Consider the following 26,715-nt stretch of genomic DNA (forward strand, 5'->3'; position numbering starts at 1 on the left):
CACTTTTGTCGGTTTGCCAATTAACCTGGGAGGATATTTAATTGGGCGCAAAACCACAAAACCTGTGTTTTATTGTTTTCGGCACAAATACAGTAGTTTGATGAATCTCTGTGACGGATGGTCCCCCGTTGCATAACTTCTACTTTCTACTACATTCGTGGATGTCATTTGATAGCAAAATACAGAGCTTTCGAAATTAGGGAATGTCCATAAACCACGTAGTCGGTTAAGGGAAGATTAGGGATTACGCAAAACAAACCACAAATACATCAAATGTAAGTATGACCTTCTTACATCATTTGTTTCAGGAAATTTAAAGGTAGTACATACAATATGGTCCACTTAGAATCTGGACGCAAGAAATCAGCTCTATCTCGGGATTGGCTTGACGTAAGAAAAACGAGTATTATTACGTTATATAGAATATTATTTCATTTTTGGTCAACCTCAGCGGTCGCTTCTAACCAACTCTACAGCACCCCGAGTCTCCTTGTCATTTTTGTTCAACTTGCGCTTCATAATTGCTCAAATTTTTTCGTTTGGGTGGAATTGGAGGCGATTAGTAGATGGATTAACTCTCCAAAATACTACATGATATGGTATGTTTTTTTTTTATGGAAATCCCCTTAAAGGTGTTTTTTCCTTATAAAGGGCGTCCACGATGAAATTGCTCTAACTTTTTAACCGCTGGGTAGAATTTAATGAAAATTTGGGTGGATTTAGTTCATAGTGCATTATTTACATCCTGCAAGTTTTAAAGTCCTGTGATCAAAACTCGCGGAAATGGAGTCGAAAGAACAGCTCGTGCGTGATAAAATCTTGCGCATTCATCACGAGAACAAGGATCTCTCGCATCGTTCCATCGCTAAAACGTTGGGAATCGCGAATTCCACGGTGTCGCGAGTGATTAAGCGGTTCGAGGAACGGTTGACCACCGATCGGAAGCCCAGAAGTGAAGGAAAAAGTATTCCGTACAACACCAAAAATCACAACCGCGTAGTTGGGGCCTTCAACCGAAATCCGAACGCCTCCGTTAGGGATGTGGCTAAGAAGCTGCACCTAAGCCGAAGTTTTGTCCAGAAGGCCAAAACTAAGGCTGGGCTTCGAACGTTCAAGGTACAAAAGGCCCCTAATCGCGACGAGAAGCAGAACAAGTCCGCCAAAACCCGTGCCAGGAAGTTGTACCTCAACATGCTGACGAAAGTTGAATGCTGCATCATGGACGACGAAACATATGTGAAGGCCGACTTCAAACAGATCCCCGGCAACCTGTTTTTCACGGCCAAGGATAAGTTCAGCGTTCCGGAGCATGTCCGTACTCAGAAGATGTCCAAATTTGCGAAGAAATTCCTGGTTTGGCAAGCCATCTGCACGTGCGGGAAGCGGAGTGCACCTTTCGTGACCCAGGACACGATGAACGGACAGGTGTACATAAAAGAGTGCCTCCAGAAGCGGCTGCTTCCTCTCCTGAAGGCCCACAACGTCCCAACAATCTTCTGGCCGGATTTGGCCTCATGCCACTACTCCAAGGACGTGCTGAAGTGGTATGCGGACAATAAGGTCAATTTCGTGCCGAAAATGTTCAACCCTCCCAACACTCCGGAGCTCCGCCCCATCGAGAAGTACTGGGAGATTACGAAGCAGGACCTTCTTAAACGACCTAAGGTAGTGAAGACAGTCGAGGAACTGAAGAAAGTATGGGTTTACATGCAAAAAACGGTTGATTCACAGGTTGTGCAGAATCTTATGGCCGGGGTTAAGGCCAAGGTGCGGGCATTTGCGTATGGACTGTAAATAAAATACGAGTAAAATGGTAAAATGAAGTTTAATAGTTATTTCTCAATCCCTGAAAATTTGATGCCAATCGGATGAAAACTCGAATTTTGCGAATCAATTTTGTGTGTGGCAATTTCATCGTGGACACCCTTTAAAATATTCTTTGAACCTCTACTGGTTCAAAGTAGTGCCCACAAATGTTCAAAACACCAGTACACACAAATTTTCTGAATTTTCTACCGCACTAGATTCTGAAATAGGCAGTTATTCTTGATTTTGTTAGAAAAAGATATGTTAGCCATTTGATAGCAATTTGCTATCATTGTACACCACTATCGTGACAAAATCGAAGTCAATTTTATAGTTTAAATAAAGTCAGCTTCATCAAATGTATGTGTATTGATGTTTTGAACAACTTTGTAGAGCATTTCAAACCAGTAGAAGTTTATAAAAAATATTATAAAGTGAAAACTTTTATTAAGAGGTTTTCCACGAAAAACGTTGCATATTATAATGAGATGCAGAAATATACACCAAAGCAAAGTTTCTTGTTTATGATAGTTTCTAAAACTTTGCCGAAGACACCGATTCTTGTTGTTGACCCAAAAAACTACCCCATTTCAATTCAAAATACTTTCAGAATAAAAAGTTTTTTTTTCAGCAGATAGAAATGACGGGGTTATGTCTTTCGTCAAGAACTGTGCAGCATCTTTGGCCACACCCGTTATGTCTATTTTCAATCGATCGCTTAAGGATGGCGTTTTTCCGGATGCCTGGAAGCTCGCCTCAATTACACCAATCTTCAAGTCCGGTAACATGCACAAAGTGGAAAATTACCGACCTATCTCGATCCTGAACTGCTTGGCCAAAGTTCTCGAAAGTCTTCTGCATGAGAAGTTGTATCCAACTGTTCAACCCATAATCTCAGAGTTTCAGCATGGATTCATGAAAAAGCGCTCGACAGTCTCTAACTTGATGACTTACACGAACACTCTTATAGGTAGCATCGAGAAGCGTCAGCAAGTGGACTACGTTTACATCGAATTCTCTAAGGTTTTTGACAAAGTTCCTCACGACCTAGCCATTATGAAGCTAAACCGCCTTGGTCTTCCACCGTGGATCGTTTGTTGGTTGAAATCATACTTATCATCCTGGAAGGCTTTCGTTAAGGTACCATATCATCGGGGTTCCACAAAGGGGTCACCTAGGACCTCTCATTTTAGTTCTGTTTTATTAACGACGTGTGTGATATGCTAAGTTCCTGTAAGTTGCTATATGCGGATGATCTTAAGCTGTACCGTGTGATCAAATCGATCGTGGATTGTTGCGCGCGCACTACAAGCTGATATGGAGCGATTGTCATCCTGGTGTCAGATGAATGGGATGCAAGCCAATGCTGTCAAATGCAAAGTGATTACCCTTACCCGCTCTCACTCTCCGATCATTTTTGATTACTATATGAATCAATCGCCGCTGGAAAGGGTTAATGCCATTAAGGATCTTGGGTTCATCTTGGACAGCAAACTACGGTTTAACGAGCACATATCCACGACAGTTGCAAAGGCCAACTCCATGCTAGGATTTTTGCACCGCAATACCGCACAATTCGACGACGTGTACGCCCTGAAAGCGCTGTACTGCTCTATGGTCCGCAGTGTTCTTGACTATGGCGTACACATTTGGGCTCCATATCATGCTGTTCATGTACTGCGCATCGAGAGACTCCAGAAACAGTTTATAAAGTTTGCATTACGACGTCTGCCATGGACAAATCCAGATAGCTTACCTCCGTACGAGCATAGATGTGCGCTTATTGGACTGCAAACACTAACAAATCGCCGAGTCTTTCTCCAGAGGATGTTCATATTTGACATGATTAGTAATCATATTGACTGCAGTTGTTTGCTCGGGAACATCAATTTCCGCACTCCAGCTCGCCGTCTCCGCAACTATTACTTCATGTGGACTCTCGGACATCGTACTGCTTACGGTTATAACAATCCTCTCGATAGATGTTGCAGACTGTTTAATGATGTGTGTGATGTTTTTGATTTTAATATAAGTAGACCAGTTTTTAAGAATAGGATTAAGTCACTTTAAACAGTCTGTATGGCTAAAATGTCAAAGATGGTGGTTAAATAAATAGTGTTAGCATTTTTCAGTGATCCATCTGGCATAACATTTTTCAATCAGCTCGAATTGTGATGAATCGTACAGTACTGCAAGCAGGGATGCCAGATTTTTTAGAAAAAGTCTTCAACAAGATTGAAAAGATATTTTCAAATGTCTTCACCGCCACACTAAATTATTCTAGAAATAAGTTAAGATAACATATTGAAAAATGAATTAATTGTTAGGCAAAACTTGAAAGTTGCTTTGAGATACTCTAAATAGTGTTAAATTTAAATGTTCCCTCATTTCACATCCGTTATACCACAGCATTGCTAATAATGTATACATCTATATATTTTCAGGTACTATGGAGTCAACAAAGTAAAAGTAAAAAGAATAGCAGCAAAATGGAGCACATGCGATACGACAATGGAGTGATGCTCGTTAAGAAAATACCCGGAGATGGACTGCCTATTTTCTGCGCTGGTGGTACAGTTTTATGAGACGCAACTAGGAATTCAAGATCATCATACAAAGATAATGAACTTACGCTGAAATGTCGTGGAACACGTCAGAAATAACATGGGAGACTTTCGGGAGACTAGCAGCGATTCTGACTGGGATAGTAAAAGTGACGATCTAGTTCCATCAGACTTCCCCTGATTCAGTGATGAGGACCCAATGAGACGAGCCTGGCGATGAATTTGGCAACTCATGAAGTAACCTCAGTCAACCGACGACTCGGCAACCCCGGTCAAGCGACGACGCAGCAATGACACACGTAAGACCACAAATGCAATGGTAAGCTAACACAACTTTCTAAATTAACATGCCATCCTTGTGCCTTTTTAAACAGAATTGGTATTTTCTTCTGACGTATGAATAGTGGATTCAATGGTTCAGATGCAGGCTCAGATAAGTTAGCCTCAACAGGCGCAACCTGTACTCTTAAAAAAATATTATAAATTAATTCAGATCACGAAGAGATTTCGTACCACTGTGGAGAGAGTGGACGGTCGGTCAGCAAAGGGCCACCAGCAGAAGGGATAGCGGCACTAGCGGACATAGAGAGGGAGCGGCAGATTCGTGGAACCGTGACCGAGGCTGGAAACCTCCTTTCAGTCACGACAATGGTGCAACTCGGTAAGTGAGAACCATCTTCTTTCTTGCGAGGATGCTACTGGCGCTCCCTGAGAGGGTAGATGAAATTCCCTCGAGAGGGTAGATGAAATTCCCCCGAGATGGTGGATGAAATTCCCCTGAGAGGGTAGATGAAATTTCCCTGAGAGGGAAGATGAAACTCCCCCGAGAGGGAAGATGAAATTTCCCAACAAGTTAGAAGAAATTCCTCCGAAAAGGCAGAAAAAAATTTCTCCGAGAGGGTAGAAGAAATTCCCCCGAGGAGGTAGGTGAAACTCCCCGAGAGGGTTGATACAATGCCCCAAGAGGGTTGATAAATTGCCCCCGATCCTCAATTAAGGAGAGTAGGAGAGGGGAAGAATGTAGTAGATAGAGTTAATGTGGAATAGAAATGAGTAGAATGAAGTGAGCGTAAAGCGTGATAGACCGTATGTAAACGGGATCTGATTGGTTCGGGAATTTTGATACAGCTAGATGTATAAACATGAGGTACCCAAGCTCGTTGACGGACTGTGGAGAGAGTGGACGACCAGCAAAGGACCACCAGCAGAAGGGATAGCGGCACTAGTGGACCAAGAGAGGAAACTGCAGATTTGTGGAACCGTGACCGAAGCTGGAAACCTCCTTTCAGTCACGACAATTGAATTGAATGAGGCATTTCTTCTACCTTCTCGGAGGAATTTCTTCTACCTTTTTGGGGGAATTTCATCTACCCTCTCAAGGGAATTTCGTCTACCCTCTCGGGGGAATTTCATCTGCTGTCTCGAGGGAATTTCATCTACTTTCTCAGGGAGCGCCAGTAGCATCCTCGCAAGAAAGAGGATGATTCTCACTTACCGAGTTGCGCCATTGTCGTCACTGGACCGAGGTTTCCAGCCTCAGTCACGGTTCCACGAATCTGCTGCTCCCTCTGTTGGTCCGCTAGTGCCGCTATCCCTTCTGCTGGTAGTCCATTGCTGGTCGTCCGCTCTCTTCACAGTCCGTCATAAGAATTCCGTCATATTTATACCTCTAGCTGTATCAAAATACCCGAACCAATCAGATCCAGTTTACATACGGTCTACCACGCTTCACGCTCATTCGATTCTACTTAGTTCTATTCCACAACTTTATCTACTACAGATAAATATTCAAGAACGTGGAACTAAAAATAATAAAAAAATCTTAGGTTTAATCTAACCACATAACCACATTTCAAAACCCTGAAAGTTAGAGGAAATTGAGATTAAGGACATTGAATGAGAAGGAATCCAAACTAGTTTAAATTTTAAAGATTCTGAATAGAAGTTTTTTTTTTTAAATTACGCTATCATAGATTGAAAAAAAAACAGTGTAAACATTATTGCAAAATTTCCATAATCTTGAAGATGCAGAATTTTTTTTTTTTTTTTTGCTAGGTTAGGTTTTATTTATTAGGTAGGCTTTTTACCTGGGGCAATCATTTTTGGCTATATACAAATTATTTCGATGAGAATTTCTACAGAATTTTCAGACGCACATAAAGGGAATTTTGAGGAGTATTCAAATGCAGTTATGAGAAGATCTTCAAGAAAAAAATAAGGATTGCTTTCAAGAACCTCCTTATTCGTGGTGAAACCTGTGAAAATTTAAATCAGAGCATAAGATGAACTCCACACACTAATCGAGTCAGTACGGTTTTACTGAGTTTTTGAATTGCGGAACAGTTCGGTAAAAGTTTAAAAATCTGTGGAAAATTCATTAATGAGAAAATTTGTTCTGAACTTGTACATACTTAGTTCTGTTAACCCCATTTAATGAAAGAAATTAAAGTTGGTCGTTTTCATTGATTCCTTACGGATAACGGTCATTTGAATTTTTACCGACTTTTTCAGCAATTCAAAAACCCAGTAAAAAAATACTGACTCCTGTAAAAAAATCTTAGTGTGCATGGTAGTTCCGAGGAGAATCCAAAAATAATTCTGATGAAAATTTTCGGAGCATGCCAAGGGAATAAAAAAAATAATTCTACGGGTATTTAAAGCATGATTTTAGCATGTATTAAGAAAAAAAAAAAAATCGCCTCGGAAAATTATAGTAGAATAGTGTGGAGAATTTTGGATGAATTTTAAGCAGGATTTCAAATGAATTTGGAAGAGAACTGTAAGGGACGTCTGATTATAAATTTTTGAAAATAATGTACAGAATTTTAATTAAAATTAATTAATAGAATTTGAAAGATGTTCTAAGGAAGTTCTGAGTAAAAATTCCGTAGCAAATTAAAAGGAGGCCTTCAAAGGAATTCAGAGGACTATTAAAATGTGATTCCTTGCAGCGTACCTTTTCGCACTACAATTCGCGATTTCACAAGTAAAAAAACTAAGATTTTTGTAAAGTACGTAAGTACTTGTTGCTTGCTCTGAACCGTGCTTGCAGTGTTGGAAAAAATATCAAAAAATCAAATAGGTATCACCAAAGAACAAGATCACGCTTCATTTTTGCAGGCAAACATCAACAAGCCAACAAATGCGGTTGATATTTCAAGCTGTGATATCGGAGCTCGGAAGATCAAGCTATCAAAACTAACCAGCTGCAAATCTCACCAAGCTGTGGTAGATTGAGTTTTATGATTTTGTCTCTACACCCGAACGCAACCGAAGCTTCCATAACCGCTAGCAGCAGTCGCTTCGCGTCTGCCATCGGTGACGAGAAAAAAGAGATAGCATTATTGTAGGTGGAAGTTTACCCTATCCGATGATGGTGTGAGTTTGCGTGGGTGGCCTTCGCTTTGTAAGTAAAGGGCTTTGTAACGGTTTGTTTACAAATGCTGATGGGCCCTTTTCTATTGTTGATCCAGTTTTTAAGAAAACGAGGTGCAACGGAATCATTTTTGTGTTGATTCAACTCGCAGCTTCATCTTTACACGTTGTGAACAGAGTCGATGTTATAATAAGAGTCCCGCCAAGAGAAAATGTTGCGAACAAGCAGCATTTATGATTTATTTTTCGTCAGAGTTAACGGCAACCAGATTTTTTGCGTTTGCATCATATTGACGTAAGTACTTTCACAAACAATAGCATCAATCGTCAACTTATCGAAACGAATAGCTCGTGCACATCAGAGTTGATAATAGAAGAGTTACGCTGAGTGAAGCTTGCAACACTGATGCCGATCAATAGGCATTTATTTTTATTTTGGCAACCCTTGTTTTTGTTTACACCTCGGATGACTTCACCTGGGTTGAGAAAGTTTCCTCTTTTTTCGATAACAATACGGTAGACGGTTTGACAGTTCGACAGGTAGATTTTGGTTTCAGTCTGCGTAACTCTTCTATTATCAACTCTGGTGCGCAAAACAGTCAGGTTCAATGAGTCATTTTCATATGACTAAGAACAGTCATCCGCCTCATCATTTACTGCCTTGTGAGAGTCTGAATGATTGGGAAGTAAACGAGTCACTGACAGTCGAGCACTCAGTCAGTAACTCAGTCAGCACGTTTATTCTTCGATGATGGTACCCAATTCTTGTTTTGAATGACTGATCGTACATTTTCTATGGAAAAATGCCTCAATTACCTGCTGTGTGAGCGAAGGCAAGCGGTGTGAGTCGCCTGTTCGTGAGTGACTGAATGTTTTTGAAGGCTCTTTCATTGCCTCGTCCTTTATCGCTTTGCATAGGATGCTGCACGCTGACGTCACGAATGAACGCAATGAATCCGCATTCATCAGTTTGAGACATCAAGTGGTGGTTTGTTTACCTTTGCTTGTTAGTCGATTCAAGTGGATTAGAGGTTTTAAATAAAAAGAATTAAAATATATGATATCCGACTATGTTCGTTTGAAAAATATTCCTCTCCAAAAAATCTAAAAAAAACATGTAAATAAACCACTGCCAGATGTAAAAAAAATATCGAGGTTAACCCGTCGGTGCAGCTACCTATATTGTCAGGATAGACCAATGAATTGAATGGGGCCGTGCTTTCACACTCAGCCTAAGCAGTCAGTAATTTTACGCTCTGTGCGTTATGCATTGTTCATACTATTGAAGAATCAAAGTGACGATTGACTCACAGATGGCGAGTGGATGAAAATGGTAATGACGTTTTGATATCTGTCAAATTACATAACATTTTTTTCTAGTACATCATCATTTTTGTAATGGTGGATCTTAAACCTAGGTGTCGCATGACCAGTTTTGGCTTTGCTTTGATTCGCCAATAGAGTTGTAACAATTTACAAGGGTGTTATTCAAAAGATCAACATGAAACTCTTCATCAAGATAGTCTTATAACATGATCCAAGCCCCTAGTCTGAGCAAAGCATTAGTAAGGTGAAATTTTCCCCTGGAGCTAGTTTGCGTGGGCAAGTTTCGACAAATTTCCGTTTGAAGCCACTGTTTACAAAAAGTATTCACGTCGGCTTGAATATTTTCTCGAAAACTAACTACGAAACGTTGAATAGGTATGGTCACTAAGGGTACGGCCAGGGTACACGCGACGCGAAAATTCATGTGTTAAAAATCGATTCCAGACCATAACTCATTTTTCCAAAAAAGTCACATGGGACTGGGACCTTTATGGGAAGTTTACCCAATTAGTTTACTAAGAAATATGAATTGTATTTGCCTTGATTCTATACCACTGATTAATAGTTAATCGAAGGGTGATATTAATACCCACCAGACCAGACAGTTCAATACATTAAATCTGCACCGACAGAATGATAACTATAACACATGTTATTCAAATGTTCCGATCATTAACCACAATTTCCGTTGTCAATTCTTAACACCTTATAAACTCTATATCTGTTCAACATCATCTAAGGCTGGTTATGGAGAACTTAATTCATTCAGAACCATGATAAATTACCCACACGCAAAAACTAACATAAACTCACGAACAAATCGCCATCCTCACACATCACATAGAATTGGTCACGGTTGACTGAATTCCACCTAATGAATTGCAAAACAGCCTGTGTTTGCCTTCTTTACACCTGTTAAGCTAGGTTAGATGCCTCGGCACCCTACTGTGTCATCATTGTTCCCAAACCTAGTACCAATCAGTTTTCGTAAAATTTTATTGTTCAAATTTCAAATGACTAAGTACAACGAAATGCGTGCGGGATCGCTTTTACGCGAGTTTAAAAACAACAACGAGAGCTTTGTCAAGCGAGATTAAAATACACATAGTATAAGGTCCCTTATTGCTGATCTAGAAGCTCTATCACATCCAGATTTCCGGATCGGTAGTTCAACAGCGGTAGGAACCGTGTCATCTGCTGGTAACCGGTCGATTTCCACTGCATATTGATTTCGATCGTTTCCAGGGCCTGTTTGACACCTTGGGTTGCTTTCTCGAAGACAGACCGCTTGGATTCGATCAGGTCTTTGACCTCCTGCAGTTCCTTCAGCGAGGACATCTGCTCGGCCAGCGGTTTCAGGTAACGTGACACGCGGGATGTGTCAGGTGATAAGCTAAAAAAATTCCAACGGTTAAAATATGCCCTTTTCAAATTGAAATTCAGCTGGTTTAGAGTACTTACTACTCGTAGATCTCCGCCACATTGTCCAGGAAGAAGTTCTTGGCCAGATGGAAACCGACATCGCTCTTGGCTACGCCACCAAACAGAATGGTTGTATCCTGCTTCCGAACGCCGGAAGTGCTGTTCAACGACCACAACAGGAATCGTTCGACCAGCCAAACTTCCCGGGTGCAGGACAGGGCTCCAATGATCATAACCTTCTCCGAACCGACGTTGCTCATCAGGTAGCGATTCCACAAAAAGTTCCACTCCGGTTCCTTTCCGTTGCGCATTGCGTTGCAGTACACCACCGAGCGTAAATCCCTTGGAACCGGGTTGGTTAGTTCCGGATCTTCAACGGCCATCCACCGGGCGAACAAAGCTTCCGATCGCTGAACACAATCTCCGACGTCGAACTTGCAAGCCCAAGCAGCGATCAGAACCAGTTGCTTAGTCGCATCCAGCCGTTGGCTGACAGTTCGGTCGTCATTGAAGATCATTAACTTTTCGTAGATGGGTTCGATGATGAACTGGATGTAGCTTCGGAACACACCATAGATTGGTGTCCGTTTAAGAAGACGGTTGATTGAGTTGAGGTTTGAGAGAGCCGATTTCCATGGGATGTATTCCGCCTCTTGGCGAAGATAATTGATCATAGCGAAGGCGATTCCATACTGCTGCTCTCCGGTCCAAGCCAGGTCCATAGCATCGTCGATCAGCTGGGCACGGTTTGCCAAGCTGATTGTAGAGTAATGTTCGCTGTTCAGCTGCTTGATTATTAGCTTGTAGTTCATTTGATCGTATTTGATCTTGTACAATCCGGCGATTTGAACGTTGAACAGTACCCACTCATCTGCGGAAGGCATCTTCTGGAGTAGCTTAGAAGGTCCTTTGCGCAGTTTACCGGCTCCACACGTCATCCAATCCTTGGCACGGGTATCTTCGAAGTTCGGATTCTCCGAAGTGACGTAGGTTAGTGGAATCCACCAGCAATAATCTGTGGCGTTGGCGTGTTGTTCGCGATCGGACAGGAACCGAACTTGGGTGATTTCCGCTGTTGCGGATTCGTAGTTACGAGTCACTGTGATCACCGGATAGCCAGTTTGAAGGGTCCACGACTCCATTACGGTCTTGACATCGACATTTTCGGGGAGAACTTTGTTGATTTTAGCCTCTTCGGTCAGGGCAGCCCAGAGGTCATCCTGTTGGGCGTTTGAGTACTTGTGTTTCTTCAGATACCGACGAACACCGTTGCGGAAATTCTCTTCGCCGAGGAAGAGGTGCATCATGCGGATAACCTGTAGAAGATTAGAGTTAGCAATTGGGTGATATTTTATTAGCGATTCAGAACACTTACGGTCGAACCCTTTTCGTAGGAGATGGCATCAAAGATCTGCGAAATTTGATTGGGATGACCGATTTCTACGGAAACCGGATGGCTACTGGTAAGTGCATCAAACTTGAAGATTCCCAGCGTGTTACCAATGGATTCCTCTTCCAGCGAATGCCATTCCGGATGCAGATATTCGACGCCCAAGCTAGCTACGTACGTAGCAAAACCTTCGTTAAGCCATAGATCGGTCCACCACTTCATAGTAACCAGGTTGCCAAACCACTGATGGGCGAGTTCGTGAGCGATAACCGACGCCACTCGATGCTTGTTGCTGGCGGTCGAAATGTTTGGATGGTAAAGCAGAGCAGTCTCACGATAGGTGATCAATCCCCAGTTTTCCATGGCTCCGGCCGAAAAATCTGGAATGGCGATCATATCGATCTTCGGCAGTGGGAACTTTTCGGCAAAGTAATCCTCGTAGTAGCGAGTCACCCGAGGTCCGACGTCCCGGGCATAGTCCACCTGATCGATGGCATCCCGGCGGGCCCAGATCTTGAAGACTACATCGCCGTCCAGCTTGGTCATGGATTCACGGTACTCAAAATCGTTAACCGTGTAGGCTACTAGGTAGGTGGACATGGGAACCGAGGTTGTGAAGTGATCCATAACCCAATCCGCAACCGAGGTCATCGGTTCCGAGCGATTCATGGGCATGTTGCTTAAGGCGATGTATTGTTTGTGGTGACCGAGGGATATGTCGAACGTGGCTTTCATCTCCGGTTCGTCGAAGCAAGGGAACGCTTGACGGGCGTACGTTGGTTCAAATTGCGTTACCGCTAGCCATCTGAAATTTATAATTATTAATGGTATTACTGGAGACCGTCGGTTTTAGTGTTTATCAACATACATCTTTTTCTGTGACTTCTTATCTAGATAACTGCTGCGGTAGTATCCAAGCAGGCCCGTTTCAAGTGGACCTTCGAATGGAATAGTGATGTCGTACCGGTAGCCCTTCTTCATCGGTTCACTCGTATGGAACACTACGTAGTCGTTGTCGGTAATGTACTGAATTCGCTTCACGTCCATGGTCTTGGATCCGCTGTCGGAGACCTCCAACAGCTTGACCTCCTTTTCGCCAATAGTGAGATTTTTCGAGTGCAGAGTGATATTCATGGCATCTTCAGCGCAAAGCATCTACGAATTATGTTAATCGTTAATCGGTTTTGAACTGAGCAACTGATGGTTACGTAGACTGCACTCACCCGAATTAGAACTCGCCCGGAGAACAAGAAACCTCGATCATCACCGAGATGGGTCAACACCTGCAAGCCGTAGTGCTCCGGACGGAAGGCCGTCGGCAATCGATAGCTGCTGTAGGTGCTTTCCATGGTGACACTGGCACTGCTGACCAGTGTAGCCATGAGGGCCACAGTCAAAATCCCCAGGACTGCCATCTGTAATTATAGTGGATTATCAAGATTGTAAAGCGCGTGACTCAACTTGAGGATGAACAATTTGCTAATTCTATTTAGCATTTATGGATGTAGTGAAAGTGTTCATGTCCTAACCCAGCGCTCTCCGTAGATGGGTGTGGCGGTTGCTCTTTATGATGTAATAATTGTTTAGCTTTTCCGAGTAACATTTCAATTAACAAGCGGGGGGCATTCTAGCATCAATAAACGATGATGAACGTCACGCGAACACTCGATTGTGTGATGGCTCGCATCGCTGCTGATGGAGGGCAGCTTTGCACCTGCTAATGACTCGTTGGAAAAGTTGTTTGTTTGTTTTTATTATGAACATGGATTTGTATTCTCAGTAAAGAGTCCCAATTGATTGGATTTTGACTCGCGTTTGTATTATTGACGAACATCACTCAGGAAGGAGTAGCGTTCCTCGTTTGCAACGACTGACATTACGTAATTCCATAACCAATCCCAAAGGCGCCATCAATTACCGCAGCACAGCTGGTCACGGTGATGCTGTCCCTTAACAGCATCAGCCGCAGCAGATCATGGCCAACTGCAATTGCAAATTTAAAAAAAAATGTGGGTACAACATTACCGCAAGCATGTTCACGTTTACCCCTGTCAACGGCCAACGGCCTACTATTTACCAGTCATGTTTGGTGGTTTCGTCGCAGGAAAAAAATTTAAATACCTACTAGGTAGGTACTAGTTGTGACACTACATTTCAATTGAATCTCTCATGACATGAGTGTGTTGTAACCGAAACGAGCCAAGCTTCTGTGCCTGTAGTTGGACAGTAACCGTGACGCCTCTCGTGGTGGAATGGCTCTCCTCTGTTCCGCTTCGGCGGGCAGCATAAAAACTGATGTCGGAAAATTACACGGGTGTGATCATTAATCAGCATTCGTTGATCAATTTGGGTTTCTAACCATCATGGGATGAGATGGATGATAATTGGTATATGGTGGAAAATTGTATGCGGGGTAGTTCAAAAGGAACATCGTTTGCCAAAATCAGTCACCTTTTCTATCCAATACTTGTTGAGGAGCTGTTTAAACTCAAAGCAAATCGTGTTTGCTAGAGATTCAACAAGGATGGACAGATTATTGAATTATAGAATAATTGCAGTTGCATATATGCACTCTATCGCGATTTGACACGTTTTTTCTGTAATTTCTGATCTGATGATTTTTACGCCAAAAAGTAATTAGAGTTATTATTTCCCTAGAAATAGTCACTACAGTCACTTTTTCACAACCAATATAAAATATTATCAAAAATGTTTAAATTGAGTACATAGCACTCGAGTACCCGTTTCCTTGATCTCTATTAAGCAATGTTGATGGATTATGTTTAAATATTTTTAAAACTTTCTTTTATTATATTTCTTTACTTTATTTGTACAGGCTCAATCGAATAAACTTTACAGAGCCGAGTAATCCTTTGCGTTATACATTATTACTGTCTTAATTTTAAAGTTAAAGGAACTGGACCGAGTACTCGCGGTTGTCTCGAGGTTAGTGGAGATTTACAATTTTTTGGATGGGAAAAGGGAAGAAGGAGGTTTGAAATGTGGTTTACGATACAACTATTTAATTAATCCTAAAGCATGAAATTATTTCTATTCATCTTGAAAACAAACATTGAAAAAAAACCCACACGTACAAAATACAAACTAAACACAGGTTAATCAAACTTACAATCTAAGGTTAATATCCTTAAAGTAAACATATATGAGTTTCATAAACTCCAGATCGCGTCTAGCCAAAATATCCCGAACTGGAACATTAGGTTGTCTACCTCGAGCCCGAAGGGAATCATAAAAATGTGATCTGACTCCACGATACTCTGCACAAGACCAAAGGATGTGATCAGCGTCCTGGTAACCTTGTCCACATTCACAGAGATTGCTGTCTCCCAACCCCACACGGAACAAGTGAGCGTTTAGACAATAGTGATTGGACATGATACGAGACATCACGCGTATGAAGTCTCGACTCAAGTCCAACCCTTTGAACCATGCAAACTTCGACACCTTAGGGATAATTGAATGTAGCCATCGTCCCAAGCTCCCTTCACTCCATTGATGTTGCCAGCTAACGAGCGACTGCTGACGATAAATAGAGAAAAATTCACTATAGGCGATCTGTCGATCATAAATGTCGCCTTCCATAGCGCCCACCTTCGCAAGTGAATCCGCCTTCTCATTGCCCAAAATTGAGCAATGCGAAGGGACCCACGCGAAGGTGATGATGAAAGAGCGCACGGATAAAGTACTAAGCAGTTCTCGTATTTTCAAGAGAAAATACGAGAAGTGCTTTACCGGCCTAATGGAACGGATAGCCTCGACAGAACTGAGACTATCCGTAAAAATAAAGTAGTGGTGTGGAAGAAGTGAAGCAATAGTTTCCAAAGTGTAGTGAATTGCTGCCAGTTCAGCCACATACACAGAACAAGGAGCTTCAAGTTTTCGAGAGGCGCTATGAAATTCATTAAATACACCAAAACCAGCGGACTCCTCTATTAGAGATCCATCTGTGAAAAACGTTCTTGCAGAATCAACATGGCCAAACTTTGCAGCGTATAATGACGGAGCAATCATAGGACGATGATGCTCTGGAATTCCGCGGATTTCCTGCGTCATAGATAAATCAAAATTCACTGTATTGCCGAAATCGGAGAAGATTACACGATTGGGAATATTTCTTGAAGGGCTGACATCCTGTGTTAAATATAGGTAGTACAAAGTCATAAAACATGTTTGAGGATTTAGCTCCAGAAGCTTCTCAAAATTTTCGATCACCAGTGGGTTCATTACTTCGCAACGGGTGAGGAGCCTCAGAGATAACTCTGAAAAACGGACGGATAGTGGCAACATGCCCGCCAGCACTTCGAGACTCATAGTATGAGTCGAGTGCATGCATCCTAACGCGATACGAAGACAGCGATACTGGATCCGTTCCAGCTTGATGATGTGCGTTTTAGCTGCCGACTGGAAGCAAAAACTACCGTACTCTAAAACCGATAAAATCGTTGTCCGGTACAACGTCAGAAGATCTTGTGGATGGGCTCCCCACCACGTTCCAGTAATTGATCGAAGGAAATTGATCCTTAGTTGGCATTTTCGTCTCAGATACTCAATGTGGGATCTCCAGGTGCATTTGGAATCGAACCAGACCCCGAGATATTTAAAAGACATGGAATGAGTGATCGGTTTACCCAAAAGTTGAAGCTTTGGTTGTGCTGGGCTATGCTTCCTAGAAAAAACGACCAACTCAGTTTTCTCCGTGGAGAATTCGATACCTAGCTGAATAGCCCAAGTAGACAAATTGTCCAAGGTATCCTGTAAGGGTCCTTGCAGGTCAACCTCTTTTGGCCCTGTGATAGACACTACGCCATCATCTGCAAGTTGTCTCAACGTGCAATTGTCACTAAGACAATTGTCAATTTCTCTAACGTAGAAATTGTACAAAAGGGGGCTTAAACATGAGCCTTGGGGGAGACCCATGTAGCTAAATCGAAAAGCTGTAGAGTTTCCATGAGAAAAGCTCATATGTTTTTCTGACAGCAAATTGTACAAAAAATTATTAATTAATGGAGACAATCCACAAATGTGGAGTTTCTCTGAAAGAACTTCAACGGATACTGAATCAAAAGCCCCCTTGATATCCAAGAACACAGAAGCCATTTGCTCTTTCTTAGCAAAAGCTAACTGAATTTCCGAGGAAAGCAACGCGAGACAGTCGTTCATTCCCTTACCCCTACGGAAACCAAATTGAGTATCTGAAAGAAGGTGGTTCGTCTCAACCCATTTGTCGAGGCGAAAAAGGATCATTTTCTCCATCAATTTCCGAATACACGACAGCATCGCGATGGGCCGATACGAATTGTGATCCGACGCGGGTTTATCAGGCTTTTTAATGGCTATCACCCTTACTCGTCTCCAATCGTCGGGAACAATATTGAGCTCCAAGAACTGATTGTACAAGTTCAACATGCGCCTCTTAGCGACGTCTGGGAGGTTTTTCAGCAAGTTGAACTTGATTCTATCAGATCCCGGGGCAGAATTGCCACACGAAAGGAGAGCGAGTGAAAGTTCGACCATTGAAAAAGGCTGACTGATTTCCTCTACCGAATTCGCGGTTTCGCGAGGAGTCAACTGCGACGGCACGGAATCCGGACACACTTTTCGCGCGAATTTTAGAATCCATTGATCCGAGCATTCCTCGCTTTCGTTGTTAGTGGACCGGTTACGCATTCTTCGCGCCGTACTCCAAAGCGTATTCATAGACGTTTCGCGTGACAATCCGTCTACAAACTGCCGCCAGTAACCCCGTTTTTTGGCCTTGATGAGGCTCTTGAGTTCGCGTTCAAGAGATGTGTATGCGTCGAAATGCTCGCGTGTTCCGCGTTTCCGAAAAAGTTTAAACGCGTCAGACTTTTTACGGTAAACCTCCGTGCATTGTTGATCCCACCAGAGCGATGGTGTTTTCTTACGAATAGACGATCGCGGCACCGGTCGTGTTTGAGCTTGAAGTGCGCTGTCGACGATGAGATTAGAGAGGAAATTATATTCCTCCAACGGCGGAAGCTCTTCCACTGACGATACTGTATCGCCTATCGCGGATTGGAACTTAGTCCAATCGATGTTACGGGTTAGATCATACGCGACGTTAACGGATTCTGACGAGTTGAACCCACTGGCAATCGAAATTTTGATCGGCAAATGATCACTACCGTGCGGATCCTGGATTACATGCCAAGTGCAATCCAACGATAGTGAATTGGAGCAAAAGGTGAGGTCTAATCTGCTACCATTCGAGGATGGACCAGCCAAACGTGTTACTTCTCCATTGTTAAGTATTGTCATGTTGAAGTTGTCGCAGAGATCATAAATCAAAGTAGAACGGTTATCATCGTACAGCTCCCCCCAGCCTGTACCCTGGGAGCAGGCTTGCTTCCACTCACTTGCTATAAATAAATGATTTTCTGAATTTTAAAATCATTAGATGTTATAATCATATTTTGTGTTTGCTACATGCAAGAAAAGGTTGAAAGGCAAGTGTTTGACTCATGAAACCTGTCAAATTCGCTTTCAGATAGTCACAATCAGCGATTTTACGACTCGCGAGCGCTCACTCTGAGTGAACGCTCACGTATCATAAGATCGCTGATTGTAACACTCTGGTAGCGAAATTGACAGGTTTTATGAGTCAAACACTTGCCTTTCAACCTCTTCTTGTATCTAACAAGTGCAAAATATCATTATAACATCCATTGATTTCAAAATTCAGGAAATCATTTATTTATAGCAAGTGAGTGGAAGCAACCCTGCCTGGGAGTTAAAATCTCCCATGATCAACCATGGAGCGGGAAGTACCGCACATATGTCGAAAAGTTGTTTGCGATTAACAGAGACTCTAGGAGCAATATATACAGAAGCAATACAAAGGCTCTTACCTTTAATGGTAGCCTGACATGCGACAACTTCAATACCGGGGAATTCGGGAAGATTCACTCTATAGAAGGAATGGCACTTTTTGATCCCCAAAAGTACCCCTCCTCCACGTGAATCCTCACGATCCAATCGAATAATGTTAAAATCAAAAAAAGGGAGATCAATTTCTGAAGAGAGCCATGTTTCACAGAGGGCAAATGCATCGCAATTATTGTTATGGACTAAATACTTGAACGAATCTAATTTCGGAATAAGACTTCGACAATTCCACTGTAGAACAGTGATCAAATCCCCGACCTCGTTTGGAAAATTATCCATCGAAGGAGATGACAGCTGCAAGAAGGGGCCATTTTGAAGTCAATTGCTTCAAGAAGGATTTCACAGTCGGAAGCAATGTGAGGACAATGCTTTTCAGAGGATCAGAAATGTTGAGGTATTTGAGAATACCGTCCACAATGTCATCAAATGAGAACAGCCCAGATGAAGAAGGGGTTCCTGTTCTTAAAATTGGGGCATCAGGGGTTTTGGATGTCCCCGGAAGAGGTGGAAAATCCTGGGTATAATCAGTTCTGCGGAATCCAGGAGGAGTAGAAGTCTCCTTTTTTCCACCACTCCTTGATTTGGGCAAGCTGATTTGGGGTTCTTGATCTGCAACTTTCCGCGAACGGATGCGTTTTCGTTTCCGGGCAGAACCTTCCGGAAAACTGAAAGAAACTCCCTCCTCAGCCAAGTCAGAGCCAGACTCGTCATCTGACAAAAGAGCGAAGGGATTTGTTTCGTTGGTCGATGGCTTGGCTGTCTTAAGCATTTCTGCAAAAGACCGCCTGGAACGTTCCTTAAGGGAGCGTTTCATTTTGTCCCCGAGCTGTTTGTACGCCGGGCACGACGAGAGAGCATGAGGAGGAGTTCCATTGCAGTACACGCATTTTGGTGCAGTAGCTGCGCAGGCGCCATCCTCATGCTTCTCCCCGCATGTGGAGCAGCGTGCCTTGTTGCCGCAGTGGGAGGCCGTATGTCCCAACCGCTTACAATTCTGGCAGTTCATGACCCGAGGTACAAACAACCGCACAGGAAGACGAAGTTTTCCCAGCTCGATGTATTGAGGAAGGGCAGATCCAGAAAAGGTCACCCGAAACGAGTCTGTGGGGGTAAAACTCTTTTTACCCTCGCTGAGCGATACTGACTTCATTCTATGAACGGCCAGTATCTTTACCGGAGGAAGCAAGGGGTTCTTGAATCGGCCAACCGCTTGCTTCTCCAGTATCTCGGGGTTCAGGCTCGCCTCAGTGACCACGCCTTCGATCTCCACATCAGAGGCTGGAATGTACACCCTATATTCCAGTGTGAAAAACTGGGAAACAGCAATTTCATTGGCCTGTTTCAGGTTAGCGACGGTCACACGAAGTTTGTTGTGCCTAACCTTCGTTATTTCGGTCACGGCAGAGAATCGCTTTGTCAGATCGTCAGATATTTGAACAACATTCAAGGGTTTGTTTTTGGGCTGAAAATAGACAACCCATGGGCCAGTCGAGTCATTCGGGTAGGCCCGCAATCTGGAGCTTTTCTCATCCTGCCCATTGACAGACTGAGACGACGAACCAGGGATGACATCATCATTATTCTGAGATGAATGGTCATCCATGTCGTCTTCTGACAAAACATCCATTTTGTTCAACTAGTGGGAGCGCAAAACGCTCTCCCTCTGAACGCACAGACACAATACACAGAAAACACTACAAACACAGAAATACAAAATGAAAATTTAACTAATGGGGGAGGAAAAGAAACAAGAAAAAAAACAAAAACTTATCTGATAATCCTATACTACTACCACCGAGCGTTATATGTGTAGGCGTTTACACAGATGGCTGGAAGAGACGCGCTGCGTGGATGACCTTCGCTGTGGTGCACTTGATCGAGGCTCGGTACTCAGCGCACACAGGCGCACGATGATTGATGAACGATGTAGATGTAGAAACGGGTGCTCACACTCGATGATGATGATACGTAAGCGGGTATGCGTGAGCGCGTATGCGTGACCACGCAACGATGATGCCCAAATTGTTTTGCGAATTACCAATAGCACGGATTAATCGTTCCGAAAATGACACTTTCTACTACAAAAAAAACTCACTTTTCGATCAATTTACCGGGAACTATGCCAGGAGTCACTTAGTGAGAAAAAACTGATAATTTATATCAAGCGAATACCGAGAAAACTTCCAAAACAACGGAGCGCGAAACAAGTCGACCGTACTTCTTGCTAGGACGCAGTGAGATGAGGAGGATTATTGGATAGCGGAGGATAAAGTGTTTATTGTGTTGTACCAAAAGGAAAAGAGCGTTTATAAAACTTAAGAAAAATAGTGGAAACTTCAAGGCAATTCAATTAATATTAGTAAAATGGCGGGTTGTTATAAAAATACTGAGAAATCAGGGCATTCTGGAGAACTTTGAGGAAATTCGGGTAGTTTTAATATCATCAAGAAAGTCTAGAGTATTGAAGAAGCTATAGATTATTGTCGATAATTTACGGGCAGTTCCATTAGCTTCAGAAAAATCTTGAGAACAATCTTGTGAAAATCATAGAATTATATTAAAATTTCTAAACTTCACAGAAGTGCATTTCGTGAACTTCATAGAAGTCTATGGAATTAAAGGAAAGATTCGAGAACTTCAGGAACATTCATGAACAGTATCAAAATGCGCGAGCATTTCAAACAAGTTTAGTGAGATCCAAAAATAGGGGGAATTTCAGGGGGAGTTCAGTTCTAGTTTCATAACATTAGTGGGAAATTTTAGGAAGTTCCCAGATTGTCAGAGAACTTCAGAGATGTTGAGAAATCTATCGAGGTCTTCAAATAAGTTTACCGTACTGAGTACCAATGCTACCGACACCAGGGAGGCAGCTCCCACACCTGGACCCTACCTATCGACCCATCAACTCATGGACCGGGGACCAACGGCCTTACTTCCCTTCCGAAGGAAAGAGTGATCAGAGATTTTATGACTCAGAAAATCCCGGCGGCGCTGACTGGGATTGAACCCAGGTCTTTTGGGGGTGAGAGGCAATCACGCTTACCACTAAACCACCGGCGCCGCTTAGGCTTAAAGATGTTTAGGAAAGTTCAAATAAATTCGCGGTAGTACAACAAGTTTCATGAGAGTGCACACACTTTAGAGAAGTTTCGAAAACTTCAAGAAAGAACTGAGAACCTTCGAGCATATGCGTTAAATTTAGTGATTTTAAAGACGTTTCGAAAACTTTAGTAAGTCTGATAAAGTTCAGGGAAGTTTAAACATTTGATAAGAAGTAGTTTATCAAACTACAAAATAATTTCAAGGCAGTTTCATTAGCTTTAGGAAAATTTTGAGAAATTTCAAGTAGTTCCGAAGACCTCAGAATAGTTCATTCCATATTATAATGAGATTTCTTGGAGTTTTCTACTGTGTTTGCTGTGTATTGGAATCATTCTAGAAATTCATTTGGAACGCGTCTTTAGATTCTCTAAAAATATCACCTGAATAAACTTAGAATACACGCATTCATATTGAAATATTCCTAAAAATTTCGTTGGAACTATCGAATTCAATTTTCTTTGATTTTTTCTCGGAATTACCTAGAAATTCTCCTCAGTAAAAAACCCTTTGGAAAGATTCTCAAATCTTTCATTGAACTCATTTCAGATTATCTTTTGTATCTCAATCCTTCCCTTGGAATTCTACTCACATTGAAAGTCTCGTAGGAACTCATTTGCATTTCTCCTCATAATTTGTTTGGTAAACTGGAATTCTTTTCCGAATTCCTTTGAAGATTTCCTGGAGTTATTCTCAGATTTAATTGTAATCCTCATTTTAGCACCTCCCGTAGTATTCTCCGAAAAATTCCAAGGACTTATGCTCTGGATTCGTTTTCTCGCACAAACTTCTTGAAATTATCCTCAGAATCCTTAGGAATTTTCCTCTGAAATTCACAGGAGTTCTGCCCCGGAGAAATTCCTGTAAGTTTGCATTAAAATTTACTTCGCAAGGGTTTTCTCGAAATTCGACTCCAAACTGTCTCAGGCTTCACATGAAATCTGAAATTTCTCAGAACTACCTTGAAAGCAGATTGCCCTTGTTGTTTTTATCTAAGATTATTTTCCCAGAACTCCCTTGAAATGAGGTCCTTAGAAATTATAATCAAATTTCATTAGCCTTTAAAACAGTACAAGGAATTTGACTCCAGATTCGTGAAAATTTCTTGAAGTAGTAGTAGGGAAGGGACGTAAAGCCGTTGGTACCCGGTCCATGAGTTGTATGGGTCGATAGGTAGGGTTCAGTTGTGAGAGCTGCCCCCTTGGCGTCGGTAGCATTGGTACTCAGTACGGTAAACAAGATCGACGGAAAACAAATCAAGGAAAACAAAAAACTTTGAACTAAAAAAAAAATGTCACTGAAAATAAATCCACTCTGGGTCTATCAAGTTCAATGCGTGAATGAAAATAACGACGAAAATTAAATGTTTGTTTTTTGAAATACATTGTTTTCTTTAAAATATCCTTAGTAAAATAATTATTTAACTCTAACTAATGAGTAATGATGAGATTCTCTGAAACTTTCAGGTATTTCCAGGAAAAATAAAATTCCCTGTGGATTCCAAATTTTTAGGTTGAATCTTTCGCTTAAAAGCTTCATATGTTACATAAGTATTTATGAGATACTAACTGAATAAGTCTAAAGCATAAAACATTAGAACAACTACTTTTCTTCTCTTAGGTCACTATTTAGCCACTTATTTTCTAAACATGGTCACTAAAATCACTATTTTTAACAGCCCTGATCCTGGTCGAAAGAAAAAAAAATATGATAATTAAAAATTTTGCGAAATACTGCTACGACATCATCGCGGAAATTTAAGTATCTCACATTTCTCGACCGTAAAATTTTGGTTGTTTTTGTCACGAATTCCAACTGTCCCTACTAATCATTTTCCAATATGCTTTCTCGGACTATTAGATAAGATTAGATTAGAATCTTGATTGACTACATTTTGAAAACGAAAAATAGATTTATCTCAGCTGATTTGCCTACAATCGCATATCAGTCCCATGTGGAAAAAGTAGGCATTGTGAAAATGGCTGTCGAAGTTACAAGTGCAATTTCCATGTAAATAGTTATTATATCAGCGAAAAATATGCTAATTCGAAAAACTGTAACTTACCTTCTGCAAGATCGAATTTCAGAATGGGACTGATTTCAAAAATATTGTTGCAAGATGATTTTTACGAGTTCCCTGAGATTTAGTCTTCTCAAATATGTCAAGAAATAAGCAGTTCAAAAATTTAGTTTTTATCCTAATTAAGTTGTCATGGCAAATCAAAACTGTGACTGCAGGTAATTGCCTCATTTTCATTTTCACTGCACCAAAGCAATTCAAGTTCAATGTGTTTATCTTCGACTAAATCGCATTGTCATACACAAACCTACTGTACCGGTCGTATGCCGATGAGTGGCGTTGCATTTAAATTAGCCAAGTGTAAAACTAGTTTCTTGGTTTTACAATCACACGTCCGAACTTTATCAGATTCTCGGGATAACCTACTTCGGTAGTGAAGGAACGATAAAAGGTGGATCACGTTTCGCGTATGAAATGTAGAATGATCAATCAACGCGGAAAGAACTTGGGGACTCACCTTCATTTTGTCGTACCGTTGTGACCAACGAGTTCATTGTCAGTATAACGGCTTTGATACGGTCGGCGTAATGAATTGCTAAGAAACGCATGGTGAAATTTAATTAGCACGTACACTGACTGATCGATTTGTATGCATAATGAGCGGAGGGGAGACTTGTTAATCAAAGCGTTCATCTGGCAAGGGAAGGTGATATGTCTGTGTAGGCATCTTGCGCACGCCGGAGAATATTGAACTCCCAGCGGTTGGCAGGTCGTTTCTCACAGCTATAGACGAACTGCACTGCCAATAATGGCAAGGCGGTCCTATATGCGTTTTCGTCAATTTAAGAGCTAACTAAGGCTGTGTTCTATTTCGTGAATTTTCACTTCAATTTATCACTTTGAAAATAAATTATAATATTTGAAAATCCCCTTGTTGTTGCTCTTCCGAGTTTCTAAAAGGTGTTTGTCAAAATTGATTCCTGGTCTGTCAGAAATAAGTCTGGTCCAATAGCAGGTTTATTTGAAAATTTTCCATCTGTAAAATTTAAGCGAAAATTCACCAAATGGAACACAGCCTAAGTGTTAAAATCAAGGACTTTGTTTTTGAAAGAAATGAAAAATACAACAAGTCAGTTTGTCCCATCATGTAATGTAACGTAAACATTTATAAATTTACATGGACTTTTCGAACAAGCAGCTGCGAATTGCACTTCACAACTTCAATAGCCATTTTCTTAATATCGACTTTTTGCATATGGGACAGACATGCGATTATATTCAGTACAAATCTTCCTACATTAGGGTGCCAATGAATGTTTGGGAGAAAAGTGACCCTCAAATTTTCAAAACCGATCATGTGCAAAATGTTTATTGCCTCGAAAAAAAACTGAAAATTATTGGCATCTCAAGTGAGGTGATTTGCACGGAGACTCACCTCACCCGAGGTGACAATTGCCACTTCACCATAACTTCACTGTCACCTCACCACCTTACACGCCTCGCAGAATAGGCATACATAATTGGACCACACCATAATAGCCATAATTGGTACATCCACCCTATATGGTACTTGAAATTTTTTTACACGAAAAAAAAAGGGTGATGACAAATTACTTAACAAACTGTACCAATTTGACCCCAGACCACTTTTAAAGGCTGTAACTTTTCTATTTGTCAATGGATTTTACTAATTCTTCGTGGCTACGTGCGTCCACCGGAGCTCTGTAATGCTAGATAAAATCTTCTCAAAAAATCTTGAAAATATTGTTATTGGAACATTTTATTTAAATAATTCCCTTGTCTGTACCCTTGGTCAATTTGACCCCAGATTCAAAAAGCCGTAGCTTAACAAAATTTCAATAGATTTCGGAAATTTCAAATGATTGGTATAGTATCTCTCAGGGGAAGGAATGATTGTAAAAATATACCCATGAAGTGGCATATTTTGATTTTAGAGATGTTTACATCACGAGATCCATGTGGGATGTTGCTTCCTTATGGAAAGATATATAAGAAAAGAAGGTCTTCAAAACTATCGATAGTTTATGACATAAATACTCAGTAGAAGGAGCTAAAACGGAAATGATCAAGTTGTGCCATCTTAGATACATATATAATTACAGATCCTGCTCATATAAATGTTTCCCGTCTTCAGCAAAGTTGATCAGATGGACAAGATCTATCCTGAAGTAAGTAGTTTAGTTCAAAACTCACTCACCAGGCAACGCTAGTGTGACATTCATTTTGAATTGCATACCCTAATTTAACATCTTGACTAGGTAGAAGGTTTCCATCTTCGGCAAAGTTTTTCACATGAATAAGACCTATTTAATGGTTAAGAGTTTAGTTCAAAATTCACTCATAAGGCAGCGCTAGTGTGACATTCATATTGAATTGTTTGCCCTAAACACTTTGCAATAGATAGAAGGTTACCGTCTTTCGTGAAGTTGTACAGATGGACATGACCTATCCTGAGGTAAAGAGTTTAGTTCAGAACTCACTCACCAGGTAGCACTAGTGTAACATTCAAGATACATACAAAATATATTCAAAGATAAAGAGTTTAGCTCAGACTAGATAAAAGGTTCGTTCTGGGGTACAGTTTTTCAGATGAACGAGACCTATTCTAAGGTAAAGAGTTCATCTCAGAATTCACTCACCAGACAGCGCTACTGTGAAATTCATTTTGAATTGTATGCTCTAACTCAACATCTTGACTAGATAGAAGACTTCCGTCTTTGGTAAAGTTGTTCAGATATACTAGACCTATTCAATAGTCGCACTGT

At 41.4% G+C, this 26,715-nt stretch overlaps 2 protein-coding genes across 2 annotated transcripts in view; one reads left to right on the top strand and one right to left on the bottom strand.

Moving 5' to 3' along the window:
- Usp1 (ubiquitin specific protease 1) overlaps window positions 1-26,715 on the top strand; it is a 473,693-nt gene that overhangs the window by 65,251 nt on the left and 381,727 nt on the right. The window lies entirely within an intron of this gene.
- The window catches only part of LOC135697162 (aminopeptidase N-like), a 29,992-nt gene continuing 13,326 nt past the window's right edge, over window positions 10,050-26,715 (bottom strand). Inside the window, exons 2-6 of the mRNA XM_065216775.1 lie at window positions 13,107-13,298; window positions 12,752-13,038; window positions 11,869-12,688; window positions 10,533-11,809; window positions 10,050-10,464 (exon numbers count right to left, since the gene is read on the bottom strand). Coding sequence (XP_065072847.1) covers window positions 10,191-10,464; window positions 10,533-11,809; window positions 11,869-12,688; window positions 12,752-13,038; window positions 13,107-13,298 — 2,850 coding nt within the window. The 3' untranslated portion in view covers window positions 10,050-10,190. The remainder of the gene's footprint in view (window positions 10,465-10,532; window positions 11,810-11,868; window positions 12,689-12,751; window positions 13,039-13,106; window positions 13,299-26,715) is intronic.

This window comes from Ochlerotatus camptorhynchus, unplaced genomic scaffold (assembly GCF_037179485.1).
Source record: "Ochlerotatus camptorhynchus isolate MF236.1 unplaced genomic scaffold, CSIRO-AGI_Acam_v1.1 ptg000067l, whole genome shotgun sequence".
In the NCBI taxonomy this organism is placed as follows: domain Eukaryota; kingdom Metazoa; phylum Arthropoda; class Insecta; order Diptera; family Culicidae; genus Ochlerotatus; species Ochlerotatus camptorhynchus.